The sequence below is a fragment of the Ciona robusta genome, chromosome 12 (genome assembly GCF_009617815.1).
Source record: "Ciona robusta chromosome 12, ASM961781v2".
NCBI lineage: Eukaryota > Metazoa > Chordata > Ascidiacea > Phlebobranchia > Cionidae > Ciona > Ciona robusta.
In genome coordinates, this window is record NC_143246.1 from 4,392,992 (window position 1) to 4,408,958 (window position 15,967).

At 34.0% G+C, this 15,967-nt stretch overlaps 2 protein-coding genes across 3 annotated transcripts; both read right to left on the reverse strand.

The window, feature by feature from the left end:
- Nucleotides 1–7: 7 nt before the first annotated feature.
- LOC149726989 (beta-1,3-galactosyltransferase 5-like) lies at nucleotides 8–4,514 on the reverse strand. 2 transcript variants are annotated; one of them, XM_089889907.1, is made up of 8 exons: nucleotides 4,268–4,511; nucleotides 4,137–4,209; nucleotides 3,751–3,878; nucleotides 3,013–3,184; nucleotides 2,391–2,500; nucleotides 1,670–1,803; nucleotides 1,027–1,217; nucleotides 8–319 (listed from the first exon to the last, which is right to left on the reverse strand). In XM_089889907.1, exons 1-8 carry the CDS (start codon nucleotides 4,363–4,365, stop codon nucleotides 131–133), a joined length of 1,095 nt encoding a protein of 364 aa, XP_089746033.1. In that variant the 5' UTR covers nucleotides 4,366–4,511; the 3' UTR covers nucleotides 8–130. The 2 variants fall into 2 exon arrangements, with proteins under 2 accessions (XP_089746033.1, XP_089746034.1); XM_089889908.1 differs by lacking the exon at nucleotides 1,027–1,217 and having other exon boundaries at nucleotides 4,268–4,514.
- An 818-nt stretch (nucleotides 4,515–5,332) lies between these two features.
- Nucleotides 5,333–15,714, reverse strand: LOC149726990 (poly(ADP-ribose) glycohydrolase-like). Its single transcript, XM_089889899.1, has 14 exons — nucleotides 15,334–15,714; nucleotides 14,423–14,697; nucleotides 13,445–13,514; nucleotides 12,617–12,736; nucleotides 11,676–11,876; nucleotides 11,196–11,360; nucleotides 10,701–10,861; nucleotides 10,086–10,177; nucleotides 9,482–9,618; nucleotides 8,929–9,076; nucleotides 7,828–7,966; nucleotides 7,060–7,211; nucleotides 6,006–6,134; nucleotides 5,333–5,501 (listed from the first exon to the last, which is right to left on the reverse strand). The coding sequence occupies exons 1-14, from the start codon at nucleotides 15,526–15,528 to the stop codon at nucleotides 5,380–5,382; spliced, it is 2,106 nt and encodes a 701-aa protein (XP_089746025.1). The 5' UTR covers nucleotides 15,529–15,714; the 3' UTR covers nucleotides 5,333–5,379.
- Nucleotides 15,715–15,967: the final 253 nt, after the last annotated feature.

Sequence of the window (15,967 nt, forward strand, 5' to 3'; positions counted from 1 at the left end):
CGATAAAGTCTTTTAAGTGTATTTATTGCACAAAAACTATAGAAAATACAAGAATCCGTATACAAACATGTTCATAAACAGAATAATAAATGCATAAATATAAAAGCAATTGTACGACAAACAGGGAACTTTAGCTGTAACATTTCAGTAGTTTCTCATTTAATGTGGAGGCCTGGCCTTTTCGGCTCCAGATTTCTCGAACTTTCTCTGGATCTCCACGACCGTGACAGAATAAATAGCTCGAAAATGTTACTCTCTGTAGCTTTAATCCGATTTTCAGACGCAGGATTCCAGTTATGAAAACATCGTCCAGGTAAATCTTGATTAAAAGGTAAAGAAAATCAATAAGTATGTCGTCTCAATGTGCTTACGCCTTAAAAATATACACATACATACATATTTTTTGGGTACCCTATGCCCGCTGACGAGTAAGTACATATGCAACTATACACAGCTGGCATATGCAACTATACACAGCTGGCAGGAGGTGTATGAAACAGCAGAACATCCATGTTTAAACGATGGTCGTTTTCCCAAGCCCGCGAGGATAAAACAAGTTACATTAATTCAATCAGTTTAACTATTACCGGAACGTTGTAACCCGAAGGCGAACATAAAGCTTATGAGATAAAGCACTCATGTTATAACGACTCTCGTATACACTGACACGTGAGGAAAATCTCATTCATTAGTCCTGTTCCATATTCACATTTCTAATGGTGCCGGTAAAAGTATTTTGTTGCGTGAGTCCTTGTACAGCGTGACGCTCCGTGGGACATGAGATTTATGCCAGAGATGGCCCACTATCCCAAAAAATGAGTAATTACTCCAACCCAGTGGTCACTAATGGGTTGTCCAAATTATCAGCCACACATAAAAAAATCCCCTAATAAATAATCACTCACAAAGTAACATTACTTGGTAACTCATAAGCTGGCACAAGGTGTTTAAAATAGAACCCCGCGTTTAACGACTATTGTTTTCCGGCCACGCGAGGACAAAGTATGGTACGTTCACATTCAATACCTGCTTGGTTACCATCGCCTCGTGGTAGAGCTTCTTTACAACGTCCATTGAGGCGACCCAGCAACCCCCAAAGCAGAATGTCGGCCACCTGGTAGCGTTGTACATCGATGTGGGGACTTCGTATTTCCCGTCTCGCATTACTGGATAATGTTCGTTCGGTTTGCAAAACAGAAGCCGTCTACGAGCGATACCTTCGCAATTTTATGGTTTTTTTTATAGTATCTAAAACGTAAACCGGTAAAAAGGTAACTATAGTTTGCAGAAATACGTTTCATGCAACGAAACGATCTGTTTGAAACGAATATATAGAGTAAGGTGGGGTTAGGTGTTGTATCACCCACAACGCATACTTTAGTAACTTGTAAGCGGGTAAGGGGTGTATGAAAACCCAAAAAATAACGACTTTCATTCATATTATATACTAGGGTGGGGGGAAATGGAACACCTTTTCTTTCTATTTTTTCGTCTCTTTTGATAGTAAACAAAGAACATTCAAAGAATTATAAAACTGTATCCCAATAACTACCATAGACCGTGTTAATTGTTTAAAACACAATCAGGATATTTGGATATTAAGTGCTAAAGGTGTCCCATCTTCCCCCACAGTACTATAAAACAAGATTAAATTAATTTATCAAATTACCTCCGCTTACAGCGCCAGAGAGAATCCGCTTCGCTGCAACGAACATGTCGTCATCAACTTTGGTGACGTAAGCGGCCCTTGGACAATATTTTACGACCCATTTTAACCCCATGATCGCTTTCAGTGTGATATTTCTACAATTGTGAAAATATTAGGGTTGTAAATTATTATTCAACTTAATTTACAGAGGTTTTTATTATGTTAACGCTTTTCTTGTAATTATTTGTTAAATAAAATGGTTTACTACATTGAACTGTTTGTAGGGAACGCCTTCTTGAAACTTGTTCTGTACTTTTCCCAGATTCATACGCGTGTTATATATAACGACTGTGCTTTTAGCGTTACTTCCTATTTTCGTTTTGGTAAACTTTTCCTATCTTCGTTATCGTGACTCGGGCGACAGAATAAAGGCATTCAACTAGAAGACATTTTCAGACACTTGTTACAGTTCGATTATTTCGAAAAAATGTATGCTATCGAACAGACGATCAAAAGTAGTGTTGGTTTATATATAGTATGGTGGGGGAGGACGGGACACCTTTAGCACATAATATCTAAACACCCTAATCGTTTTTTAAACAATTAACAACGGTCTACGGTTTAATAATTCTTTGAATGCTCTTTGTTTACTACAAAATGGGACGAGAAAATGTAATGAAAAGATGTCCCATCTTCCCCCACACTACTATATAACAGTTCAATATCTGCAGTGATTTTCGACCTGTATGTTTCGTGGAAATCTGCTTGCAAAATATCTCCGTGAACATTGTTTTCTTCTAGTACTTGAGACTGAACGGTCGTGTTGTCTGATTTTCCAAGCAGAAAAACGAGCTGCAAAGGGTACAGGTTGATTTTGAAAACTATAGGGCTGTATATTGAATTTGCATATATGGGTTCTTGTGTACTGACATCCTTATGAAGTGCTTGGGTAGTTTTAATGCGGGCAAAACAAGATAAGTTAGTTTCAAACAAAACATACGACTATAGTAAAAGGATGTTATATCAACAGAGTGTGTTACATGTTTCATTTTTAAATGTATGGTAGGGTGGGGTAAGATAAGACATGTTTTATTCACTTTTTACGTCCGATTTGGTAGTAAACAAAGAATATTTACGAAATTATACCGTCGTAAATACCGTAACCCCGTGACTTTAAATAAGCGGTTTTAATTGTTCAAAACACGATGAGGAATAATGGGGTATAGGTGCTAACGGTATCCCATCTTACCCCACAGTACTATATACGCAATATTGTATTTGACCTATATTTTTGTTATTTTATCGTTATTCCCAGTTCACAATTATTAATATAATCTTGGTAATCGTTAACCTAATGCACTTGCCTTTGAAAGTCGTTTCCCGGACGACCCCCACGTTTCTCTAATAACTTGTCTGTGCTCGAAATGTGGAGCACCGCTGTGTACAAGGAACACCATCAGCAATCGAACTAAACGACGACGATTAGCTTTCACTGGATTAAGAAGAGGAAGAGCTTCATCTTCACCGGGATCAGATCTAAATCAATGTTTAAATTCGTCAAAAGAATTACTTTTAGTAGAGTGGGGTGGATCATGTTTTCATTTGTCTTTTTCGTCCTTTTTGGTATAGCAAACAAACAATACTTGCAGAATTATTTAACCGTAGTCCTTTGACTCCAAATAGGAGTTGTAATTTGATGAAAACATTGTAATTTGATGAAAACACAATCAAGAAATATGATCCAGGTAAAACGGTAGGCTATATATAGTTATGTTATGTGTAGTGACTGACTCTTCACAGTCGACGGGACACGTGCTCTAACCGCTGTGCGAAAGTTGCCAGAGGGTTATTGATATAGAAAGAAACACAGCGAATCATCAGCCGCAAAGTAATAGTCAGAGAAGGCTGACTAAACTGGTAAAACGAACTGCGTCATATTTCACACCTTATTTTAGAACCTACAAGTCGGTCCGCTAAGATTATAATTTTCACCACTGTCCCTATTAATGGTTTGCGTAAATTCAAACAAGACAATTTATAATTTTTTTCTAAGGAATTTCTAAACCAAAAAACTTGTTTTGCGAAGTTTTTTGCCGACTTACTTTTTCTCTAATTTTGCTGCAATTCCACACGAAGCATCGAAACTTGGTTCGATCGAATATTTGTACTCGTACTGGGATGCCACTGTGTTTTCCTCGAGATATTCTTGAGGTATTAGTTTTAGTTGTTGCTGTAATATAGTGTAATAGGCTTCTTTTATAAATAGTAGAATTTAGTAGAGAGTGAGGAAAGACACGTTTTCATCCATGCACTTTGTTCGTCCATATTTTAGTAAACAAAAAATATTACAGAATTTAGTAACTATTGCCCAACGACTCTACTGCAGCGTTGTTAATTTTCCAAAACACGATTAGGAAATATGGGATTTAGGTGCTTGCGGTATCCCATCTTACCACACAATACTATATATACCACAAGAAAACTGTACCTCGACCGTCTCGACTTCGTTGTTCAAAAGTATTACTTTTACTTTGGGTTTCTTAGGCTTGACGAGCACAGTACTGTATACATAAAGTTAAAATTAAATAATTACCTAGAGCGAACACAAAATGTTCTTACCTTTGCTGTTTATACAAAAACGGAATCCAAAGAACCACCAACAAGAAACAAAAACCTTTCAATTTTCGCCGAGATAAAGAAAACACAAATTTGTTCATTTAATCCTGGCCAGAATTATAACAAACCAGGCCCCCTCGCAGTAACTACTAACTAACCGAAACCTTGTTAAACTGTTGAACTAAACCACAGCGAGGTATGGCTGTCCCCCGGCTACCACTGACCACAGTGATAATATGCGAAGATTTAACGTTAAATACGAGGCAGACAAACCAAGATAAAATGCCGGAGGGTTTCAGCGCGGCGCGAGAACCAGTTTATACGTACCTAATCAACTGTATTGATAAATAATGCGCCTTTCTTTTGTTATCGGTTTTCAAAATAAAGTATATGTTCACGTTAGAGTTTCATAAACGTAAAAAGATTAGTTTTAACCCAAACATCACGGCCTAATTATAAAGTAGGTTTGGGGAAGATGGGACAACTTTAGCACATAGTATTTAAATACCTTGATCGTTTTTTTAAACAATTAACAACGGTCTATGGGAGTCGTGAGGATACAGTGTTATGATATTTTGTATATATTTTGTTTACTACTAAATGGGACAAGAAATGGAAGAAAAAGGTGTCCCATGTCCCCCCACCCTACTATATCAAGGGTCAACTTGGTTTTAGTTCTGAACTGAACTTTTAATTGATTTACCTCATGCCCGCTTTTGACACAGACTCACCTCAACTGGGCCTTGAACCAAGACCCCTTTGGTTCAGTACCAAGCTACATAGCATTATGAATTTCTGTACTGCTCTCATTACCATATAGCAGGATGGGGAAAATGGGACACCTTTTCATTCTATTTTTTTGTCTCATTTAGTAGTAAACAAAGAACATTATTAAACCGTAAAAAAAATATTAAACCGTATCTGCAGGACTTCCATAGACCGCTGTTAAATGTTTAAATCACGATGAGGGTGTTTCGATATTAGGTGCTAAAGGTGTCCCATCTTCCCCCGCCCTACTATAATAGATAACTGCAGCAAATAATTTAACCAAGGCATTAAAACAGTGTGTACTATGGCATATAAAATATATTTCATTCAAAAACGCATCGGAACATTTAGTCTTCATCGGTGCTAAGAATATGAGTGTCTCGAATGAACTTAAAAATACTTGAAGATTTAGAGTCCTTACTCTCAATAACTTGTTTATTGTAGCAAATAATAGTATCCCATAAGTCACCTGTAATGGTATATATGGGTTATAATTGATAATTAAATTTTATGGTTGATCCAACCCAGTGGTCACTTACGGGTTATCTAAATTTGCCGTACATGTGCTTAAAACGGGTACGAGGTGTGTGAAACAGGACACCAGTGTTTTAAGAGTCGTTGCCCGCCCACAAGAGAATAAATTAGTTAAATTTCCTTCATTAGTTCATTATTATACACCACATGAAACTGTTTATTCACAACACATATATATTGTTCCAACCCAGTGGTCATTATTGGGTTGTCCAAATTATCCGCCATACAAAAAAAAATCACCCACAAAGTAACATACATGGTTATTCGTAAGCTGGCATGAGGCGTATGAAACAAAACACCCGTGTTATAACGACTGTCATTTTTCAGCCACGCGAGAATAAAGTAAGTTACATTCATTCAGTCATTCATATTGCTACATTAATATACCTATTACAGCTTTTCCATATATACATAGCATTATGATTCTTATGTCACTTACTAACTCTCATCTTATTTTCTTTGATAAACGAATGCATTTCATGCAATTGTTGCATCAGTTCTCTATCATTAAATGTGAAATAACACAGATCTCGTCCAACAGTTGCTGCTGCCATTAACTGCAGTAAACCTTTGAAAAAAAAACAAGTTAGAAAATAAAGTATAACTGCCTTGAACAATACTAATTTAAAATGATTTTTAGAAACATATTACTTTTTGCTTTGCATGTAGTATGCGGTCCCTTTAATTAATGCATGTCCGTTATGTCCACAATATTCACTTTTTATACTATATTTATATTGTCCGGCGCCGTGGCGTAGTGGTTAGCGCGCCTGCCTGTAACCATTAGGTAATGGGTTCAAGGCTCGATGATGCTACCATTGTGGGCGTATGTGTCCTTGGGCAAGACACTTAACGGCAATTGCTCCAACCCAGTGGTCACTAATGGGTTGTCCAAATTATCAGCCATACATAAAAAAAGTGAAAAAAATCCCAAAAAAATAATCACCCACAAAGTAACATACATGGTAACTCGTAAGCTGGCACGAGGTGTTAAACCCGTGTGATAACGACTGTCGTTTTCCGGCCACGCGAGGATAAAGTAAGTTATATATATACATATATATATATACATACATACATATCCGCTATGTATTGAATATTGCGAACATAGTGTACATGCACTAATTAAAGGGACCCTGTAGTATGTGACATTGAAATGTTAAACACCCGATGAAAAAAATAAATAGGACAATGATAACCACTTTACAACATATTGGTACCAGGTATTTTGCAATTCTAAAACAGTCCTTCTGGCAATTTATTACAGACTTTTACACCCTAATAAAAAAACCTGCTTAGGTTAAAAAATAGGTACTCTAAACGTACTGTCAGAACAACTTATACAGAACCAGCACAATGAAACGTCTAAAAAATTAACTACATATTTTGGAAAATACAAATACACTATTTCACATAAAATTTTATTAAAAGTTTAATATTTAATTTTAGGAAAAAAATACTAACGAAAAAAATTAAAATTGTGAATAGCACACCTTTAAATAAGGGATTTCCCCCAAAAGCCCCACAGCCCCAGTTACCCGTGGCAACAGCGGGTGAATGTTCGGGGTCCATGTCACAGTAAAAACCACAGAACGCTTTGTTTAATTCACGACGAACAGAAGCTGTTTTGAATTGATTTGAAGATCTATAATAATAAATGAATGAATGTAACTTGATTGATCTTTGAGCAGCGGAAAAAAGTTTTTATTACACGAATGATGTGTTTCATACACCTCGTGCCCGCTTATCAAGTTACCATGTGTATAAATTTTTGGGTGTGTTTTTAGTTTTTTTTGTATGGGTGACATTTTAGACAACCCATTGGTGACCACTGGATTTGAGCAATTGTTGTTAAATGTCTTGCAGTTAGGTAAATAAATGAAAAAAATAAACTATTAAACCATGCGTGGTGAGGAAATGACAGCCATTATAACACAGGACTTTTGTTTCATACACCTCTAGTAGAGTACGAGTTATCACGTATATAACTTTATTGGTAATTAATTTTTAGAAGATTTTTAGTGTGAGTAAAACTTGTTTAACAGTAAAAAAACACTTAAAAATAAATTAAGTTAAAACAGTAAACATAACTTTGAAGAAAAAATATTTTTTAAATTAAAACATTGAAAAAAGTAGGGGATTTTTGGTGTTAATAAAACTTGTTTAAAAGATAAAACAATAAAAAAATTAAGTTTAAACACTTAACAAAAATTTTAATAAAGTATTTATAAAATTCAAACATTAAAAACATTTTTTTTTACTTTTGATAACAAGTGGCATCCATGGCGACAAGTTGTTTGCAAAGCCGACCGAAGTCGTCTCTGGTTGTTGTATCTATGTGGTTGCCTCCCCATTTGTAAGTATCAGCGTAACCAGTATAGGAACTGAACTGCTCGGCCCCTGGTTTGTTTATTTTAATAAATTTTAACAAAATTACAATTTTTATTATACTATACATGTCGTTTACAGAATCTTATTTATTTATTTATGCAGTTCTTATTTTAGAATATGAAAATCTAATTGAATTTTTTAATAATTAATTTTGATTAAATATACAATATTTCTAGATATAGTAGGGTGGGGGAGGATGGGACACCTTTTCGTTTAGTTTTCTCTTATCATTTGGTAGTAAACAAAGAACATTCAATGAATTATGAAACCGTATCTTCACGACTTCCACAGACCGTTGTTAATTGTTTAAAAGTTAAAACACGACCAGGCTATTTGGATATTATGTGTTAAAGGTGTCCCATCTTCCCCCACTCGACTATAGGTCCAATATTTTGGCCAGATTATTAGAAAAAAACGTATAACATAAAAACTAATGGGTAAAGATTTGAAAATGTGCAGATCAACCAGATAACGAGTAAAACAAAATTACAAATAACATAAAAACATAAACCCTTGACCCTTGTTTACATTTAACATATATACATACAGTGGCGCAGCCAGAAAAAAAAATTAAGGGGGGGTTTTAATATTTTTTTTCAATTAATTTTTTGGGGGTTTAAGAGGGGGGGAGAGTCGCAACCCCCTAAACACTCCGCCCCCTGGCTGCGCCACTGTATACATATGATATAAAACCTTGCCAATACATGAAGCAATATACATAAGGCAAGATATAAATTATAAAATACATCAGCTATGACAAAACCTTTTTTTTGCTATGTATGGTCATGCCTAAGAAAAAGTTCCTTCAAAAAGCGAGTATTAAGGGGTAAGGTGTTATTTAGGGATTAAAAATGAATTGAAAACTATAGATATTTTCTTAATAGCAATACATTCTTAATACATAACTTGATAACTGACTATTTAATAAATTTATCAGTCATTTTTTTAGTGTTGTGTAATGAAATTCTTACCAGTGATGACCACACACTCGTTGTCGTCCAATTTTTCAACAAAGAGCTTGGAAACTATGAGCTCGGGGCAAATACAGAATAAAATTTCCTCCTGCACGAGGCCGCTAGAGAGCACACCACCTCCAAGATACCGATTTGCAAAATCAACCTGCAGAAAATTTTTTTTTCTGAATTTCTTTTTGGTTTTTCATAAATAAGAGTGTTGTTTTTTAAAGACATCTATTTTATTAGGATTAGAATTTATATTTTTGTTTAAATAGCGAGTTTTTTTCTTAGAATGTAAGTTTGGCAGACAATTTAAATGTATTGTTCCAAAAAGGGTTAGTGTTTTCAACCTTATAGCAGTTGTAATTGTTTTGTCATAAAAAAATTGATTTTATCCTAAATTTATTTCACTTTTGTACAATTTAGGTTTATATATGAAATGCTAATAATAAAATGTATTAAATATTTATTATTTAATCTTATACAATCTAGTTAAAACAGTAAATATCCAGTATTCAGCACCTTTTAATAAATTTTTCATACAAAATTCAATAAATGTTGACCTTACCTGTAATAAACCAATACCGTCGCATTCTATTCTCCCTTCATTGCTTAGATGCAATCCACCCAAGGTACATGGGCTTTTTTCCCAGCGAGGAAAATCTGACAAGCAACGTCGCTCAAAAGTTACAGTTCCTGTTGGCACTAGAAACAAAACATACAACAATTGTAACAGCTGGATAAAAGCTATTTTACTCTTATACCTATGTTTTAAAACTCTGTTTTATCGCGAAGAACCAATTAACGAACAGGAACACATGCTTTTCGTGTAAATAAAACAGATATTGATACACGTTTATGCCCTATGACGTCATAGTTCGGTTAACGACTTGAACTTTTCGTTAGCGGTTAACCGAATAGGTTCAGTTAACCGCTAAATTTTTCACAGCCCTACATATGATGTCACCCCTGTTAAAAACGTTAAGGTGATGCCCCAAACAGCTTAACGGCTTGTACAGGATTGATATTATTAGCCTTTTATAGCAAATATATAAATATCAAAAAATACCATAATTTAAGTTTTTTTTATTTTCTTTCGTCTGGGTTGACAAAATTTTCTCTTTTTCATTTTTTCCTCTAGTTTTATTCAATATAATTCATCAAAAACTTACTGTTTTCGCATACTCTCTCAAAATAGTGAAGAATAGTTTTAAATTTTTCAACAAATGGACTATTATGCCATCCCCCTGCTCCATTGAATAAACTGAAACAAATGTTGCAAATTATGTCTAAGTACATGAAATTTAAATAAGATCAAATTTATATTATTAACTTTTAACAAATATAAGCGTAGAAACTGTTTTAAACCGATTTTCAGTTTATATTGCAATATTTATTAGGTAAAACATTGGTAAAAGTAAATAAAACTAATTTTAATTAACAACAATCTTTGTAACACCAATGTTCATTTTACCATTTATACGGATTGCGTTTTTACGGACATTTTTGTTTCTATTAGTAGTTTAACTTGATAAATAACTAAACATAAACGGTTTGACTAGGTTATTTTCATTCAATTTAATGTTAATATGTTTTTAACTGTAAGCGTGTTTTAACAACTGTTGTTTTGTCTCTATACCCTGTCTTTTCATTTAAATATTTCTAAATTTACTTTATCATAATCAAAAAGACAAATACAGTTTTAATATTCTGTTTCATACAGCTCTTGGCCACATAACATGTCATTCCATAGGATCACCACGTACAATATAAAAGCAATTTCTCACCTGCTAAAGTTAATGCTAGGATAGTTTGAATATTCAGAGTGTGGACCTTTTGAGTTACGTCTCGGAAATGTGCAAAAGAAAGCATTACACAGCAAACATGCAATTTGTTGCTGAGTCATAGTGACTTTACAACTCCGTTGATGACATAACAATGGTATCGGCTAAAACAAATTGATTTATTAGTTTAAAAAAATACTTTAATTTTGTATTTAATCCAAAGTTTAAAAACACAAACAATTTTAGATGTAATATACAATAATATTATACATTTTACATTAGTATATATATATATATATTGTATTAAAAATGTGTTGGGTTAAAGCAATGTTTCATAAAATAGCAGGCTAGAAAAAAGCTACAATTGTACGATTTTGTATGCAGCTTTTAATTAACAAGTTTTTTTCTGTTACCCTTGAAAAAACAATTTATATATATATATATATATATATGTATATTAATATATATATTTTTTAATTTAAAAAAAAATTACTTTACCTGTGTACAAATGTTGGGTAAATCCAAAGCAAGCGCAACCATGCGTGGTAATGTGGTCCCAAAAAACTTTTTTTTGTAAGAATCACTTGCTTGGGTAAAAAAATTACCTAGTTTTTGAAACGACCACTTTTTGCAGTATCTGCTGTTGTATGTGAGAATGGCTTCCTTAAAAATATATGTGGAAATTATTTAATTAAAGTATATACTGTTTTTTTGGGTTATTTATTAGTTCATGGTAAATGGTTAAAACATTTTCTTGTTTTATGATTTGGTTGTACTTTTTCTGTTGTAATACATTTAAATTTTAAGAACCCAAAAATGGGTTATAAATTATAATTACAGTTAAGTTGCAGTTTGGTTGCCAAAAAGAGGTCTGCCTTTTGAGAAGCACTGTTTTAAATTCTAAACATAATATTTAAATTTACTTAATAAATGATTCATTAGAAGTTACTTTCAAGTAAAAGAAATATATTCGCCGACCTGCAAATCGTATTCGTTATCCATCTTCATCAAAAGAGAGCTCCGGATCAGCTCCCATCTCTTCTCTAAGCTCTTCCTACCTCTCTCTGTTACCGGGTAGAGATTTTCTGTCGAGCACGGAAGTCGCACATGATGGGAGTCCCATGCGTCGTAATAGGTGGTAGATTTGGGGGGTGGTGGCCCGGGTCCTTTGTGGGAAGTCTGTATTAAAAAAAACAGTGATATTCTGGATAGAAGGCATATACGTTGTAGGCATAACAAGGTGTATGAAACAGAACACTTATGTTATACCAACTGTCGTTTTTCCGCCATGCGAGGATAAAGTAAGTTACATTCATTCATTTATTGCCACCACACTTTTTTAAATGCAGTGGAGGCAGGGACAGTTATACGCACAATATCTATAAATATTTGATTCCAATGTTTACTGTTTCATGCAGGGCAGAAAATTCCATGGTAGGCCTGCCCACTTTGCCACACCTTGTTTGGCACCCAGGATTTGTTAAAAACATGGGCACCAAAATTTAAGAAAAACAGGGAGGGCAGAGGTATTTAGACACACAAGTGTACAAATAGAGAGAAATCTTGAAATATATAAGAAATCTTGAATATATGTATAAATTTTTAATAGTGCTACATTTTCAGTTTAGGCTAAGCTACTACACATGCCTAAATCAATCAAATATATTTTTATCAGCCATGATTCTCATTTAAACTAACTTAGTCGATACAAATACATTTGGATATTGTACTATACCTAGCAGAATATATCATCAAGTATTATTGCATAACAATTCGTAATTTGTTACGCAGGTTTCAGTACAAAAAAAATTCTCCAAACTTTTTATTTTAAGCATTATGCAAAAAAACTTACAGCAATTTTTATTATTTCTAATATTAATCCAAAATACATTAAAGCAGTGAGTACCTTACTTTCTTACATTATACAGTTTTAAGTGTCTTGTTCCTGACTCCATAGTGAACGGGTTTATTGCCCAGCAATTTGGAATTCGTTTTAAATCCTTAGCAGGCATTCCCATACAAGTAGGTCCATCAGTGAACTGTAAAAGTTAACTTTTTTAGTGGAAAATGGTTTCCTGATGAAGTTTTGCCGAATGGTAGACGAAATGTCAATAATACACTACGTTTTTATACTGACACCCACAAAGTAACATACATGGTAACTTGTAAGCTGGCACGAGGTGTTAAACCCGTGTGATAACGACTGTCGTTTTCCAGCCACGCGAGGATAAAGTAAGTTACATTCATTTCATTTACAACATTACGCCTGGTAGCAGAAGTAACAGAATGTTTATAAGAATTAAATTTAGTTAATTTTCCGGCCACGCGAGGATAAAGTAAGTTACATTCATTTCATTTACAACATTACGCCTGGTAGCAGAAGTAACAGAATGTTTATAAGAATTAAATTTAGTTAATTCAAAAGATACAGCAACGAATAACTTATCAGTTAACATGGTTAACAGTAAACTTTATCATTTAAAAAATATAAGCGATGAGTTACATGAGACAAGCTCGGAACTCGGTAGTTTTTTATTTAAACTATTTAGCATTTTACATAGAAAAATAATAAATAAATGTTAAAGACCTATTTATTGTCACGCGGCTGAAAACGACAGTTATAACATGGATGTTCTGTTTCATACACCTCAATTTAGGATATATAACTGTTATGGGTGATTTTTTTTTGGCAAATCATGGACCACTAGTTTTAAAAAAAGCAGGTTTAAACCCATTGGCAATTTTACCTGCATACTCTCTGGTTCAACTACTGGAGCCTCTTGAATTGAATCTTCAAACAACAGGGGACTTTCAGCTCTAGGCAAATTACAAAATAATTAAAGATATTTGTATATTATATATATATATATTTATACCCATATTTTTTTCTATGAATTAATCTGTGATTTTCAGCTCTAGGCACACTACAAAATAATTTAAAGATACAATATATACCTATAAATAAAACATTTTTGAATTTGTTTCTACAAATTAATCTGTGATTTTATTGTGAATGAAATAAAATTATATATTGTATTTTTATCTTTCAATTAAGGTCAGTAGATTATGTCAATACTTATTTTAATACTGATAAGCTAAATTTTTTAAACTTTTTTTTTTTTTTTTTTTAATTTTTTTTTTTTTAAACTGCAAAAAACCATGGGCCTCGGCTCAACTTAATAAAAGTTATGTATTAACTTAACTGCCAACAAAATCTGCACAACTGATTGAGCTGCACAATATGTTTACTCTAAGCACACACCTACAGCAAAGAAAGCACAGTCTGGAGTTATTTAAAGTTTTGGAGGGTTGAAGGGGCCAGGATTTGAAACCTCCAATTGTGTGCAAATGATTTTTAAATTATGTCTTTGCATTTTTTTTCCCTTTTTAGTTTTGTAGCAGCTTAGATTTCAGTATGGACAATATCTTTTAATGTATGCAGATATTAAATAGCTGCAAACAAACCGTGCCTGTCGGAAAAACGACAATCCTTATAATACAAATGTTCTGTTTTACCATGTATGTAACTTTGAGGGCGATTTTTATTCTGTATGACTGTCAGTTTAGACAACCAATTTCCATTAATTGTCTTGCCCAAGGAAACATACGCCCACAATGATACCAGCGACAAGCCTTGAACCCATAACCTCTTCTAAGCTACAGGCAGGTGCGCTAACCCCTATGCCGGAAAATGTAAATAAAAATAATTCTTAAAGGTTTGTTACCTTACAGTTACATCCATAGATTCCAAGTCTGGTTTACTGGATTGCGAGTTGTTTTTATTGTGTGACATATTTTCAGTCACATTTTCCAAAATAGAATCAATATCAAAGTTGGTGGCATCTTTTGACATCTGAATGATATTTTTCTCCGCATCTTCTGCCTCAGTAAGTCCAGATAAAAGTCGGCTACTGTTCGGCTCGGAGTTTGCGCTCATTTTTTCGTGACTTGGACCCACTGTTGGGGATTTTGTTTGACTGACTTCTGTGGGAGTTGGCTTCTGAAATTATGGAGTGTTTATATTTGAAAATTAAAATTCCATTTCGACACTAGTGAAAAATCCTCTGGTATGCTACAGATTAGGCTGGTGGGAAGTGTTAGAGGTTGGTAGTTAGGGGTCAGGTCTAGTGGTAATAGGGGTACGGTTTTGGGGTTACATGGGTAAGTAGTTAGGGGTTAGCGGATAACGTGAAAAGGTTCACTAGCAGCATATTTGTAAAGAAAATCTATTTACACATAGCTGACCCGTAACACCAACTAAAAAATTAGTATCTTGGCCACTATTTCGATTGGTAGCATTTTGGGACGTTAGATGCTCTTGTAGTACTACACATGTAATAAGCATGGTGGTTTGAATTACTTAATCGAATTTGTTGAATCAAATGTATATAGTTTGGTGCACTATGAGTATAACGGTGCTAGTGAAGAATCTTCCCCCCCCCCACCTTATTTGCTAACCACTAACCCCTAGGTTAGGGGGTTAGGTGTTGATAGTTAGGGGGTTAGTGCTTATAGGGGTTAGTATAGTTAGTGGTTATAGAGGTTAGCAAATAAGGTGGGGGAGGGGGAAGATTCTTCACTAGCACCAAAAAGTAGCACGTAACAGACAAGAGCCTTTAAAATATAACAAACTAACCACGCCAATATCTAAAACGGGTGTTTTGGCAGATGTTTTGTGTTCTGTTGTCTTTTTAGCAAAAGCAGAAACTTCGTTTTCGCTTTGAGTAGGAGAACGTTTTCGTTTCACAGATTTCGAGGATAAAGAGAAAAATTCGGATATTGAAGCTTGCTTTAATTTTTGCTTTGGTGGGCTAATTTCACGTTGTAACATTTCGCATTTAAACAAAAACAGAAAAAACAGTTACTACTGCACCAGTGTGGTCCTAGTATGTAGTATAAGGAGCCGAAATACTTAGCGACCATTTTCGGTCGTTTTTAGTTAAAGTTATAGAAAACCCAAGTAGACCAACCCGACGTCCAACGTAAAAGACAAATTGTATAACACATCGGGTATAGGGAAAGGATGTTTTGAAATAAAAAAAAAAAACTTGCCCCTAAAAATAAATTTAAAGGATGAAAAGAGTAAAAAAGTGAGTAATCTGCTTTCTATTATAAACAAACGTGGGTAAAATCTATTATAAACAAACGTGGGTGCCTTCTAAAAAAAGTCAAAAAAGAACTTTAGAAGAAGTTATTTTTTGTTACATTTTAGTCATCCAATGCGGGAAATTTTATATTTTTTGGCAAGAAATGTTTAATAAGGTAAGTAT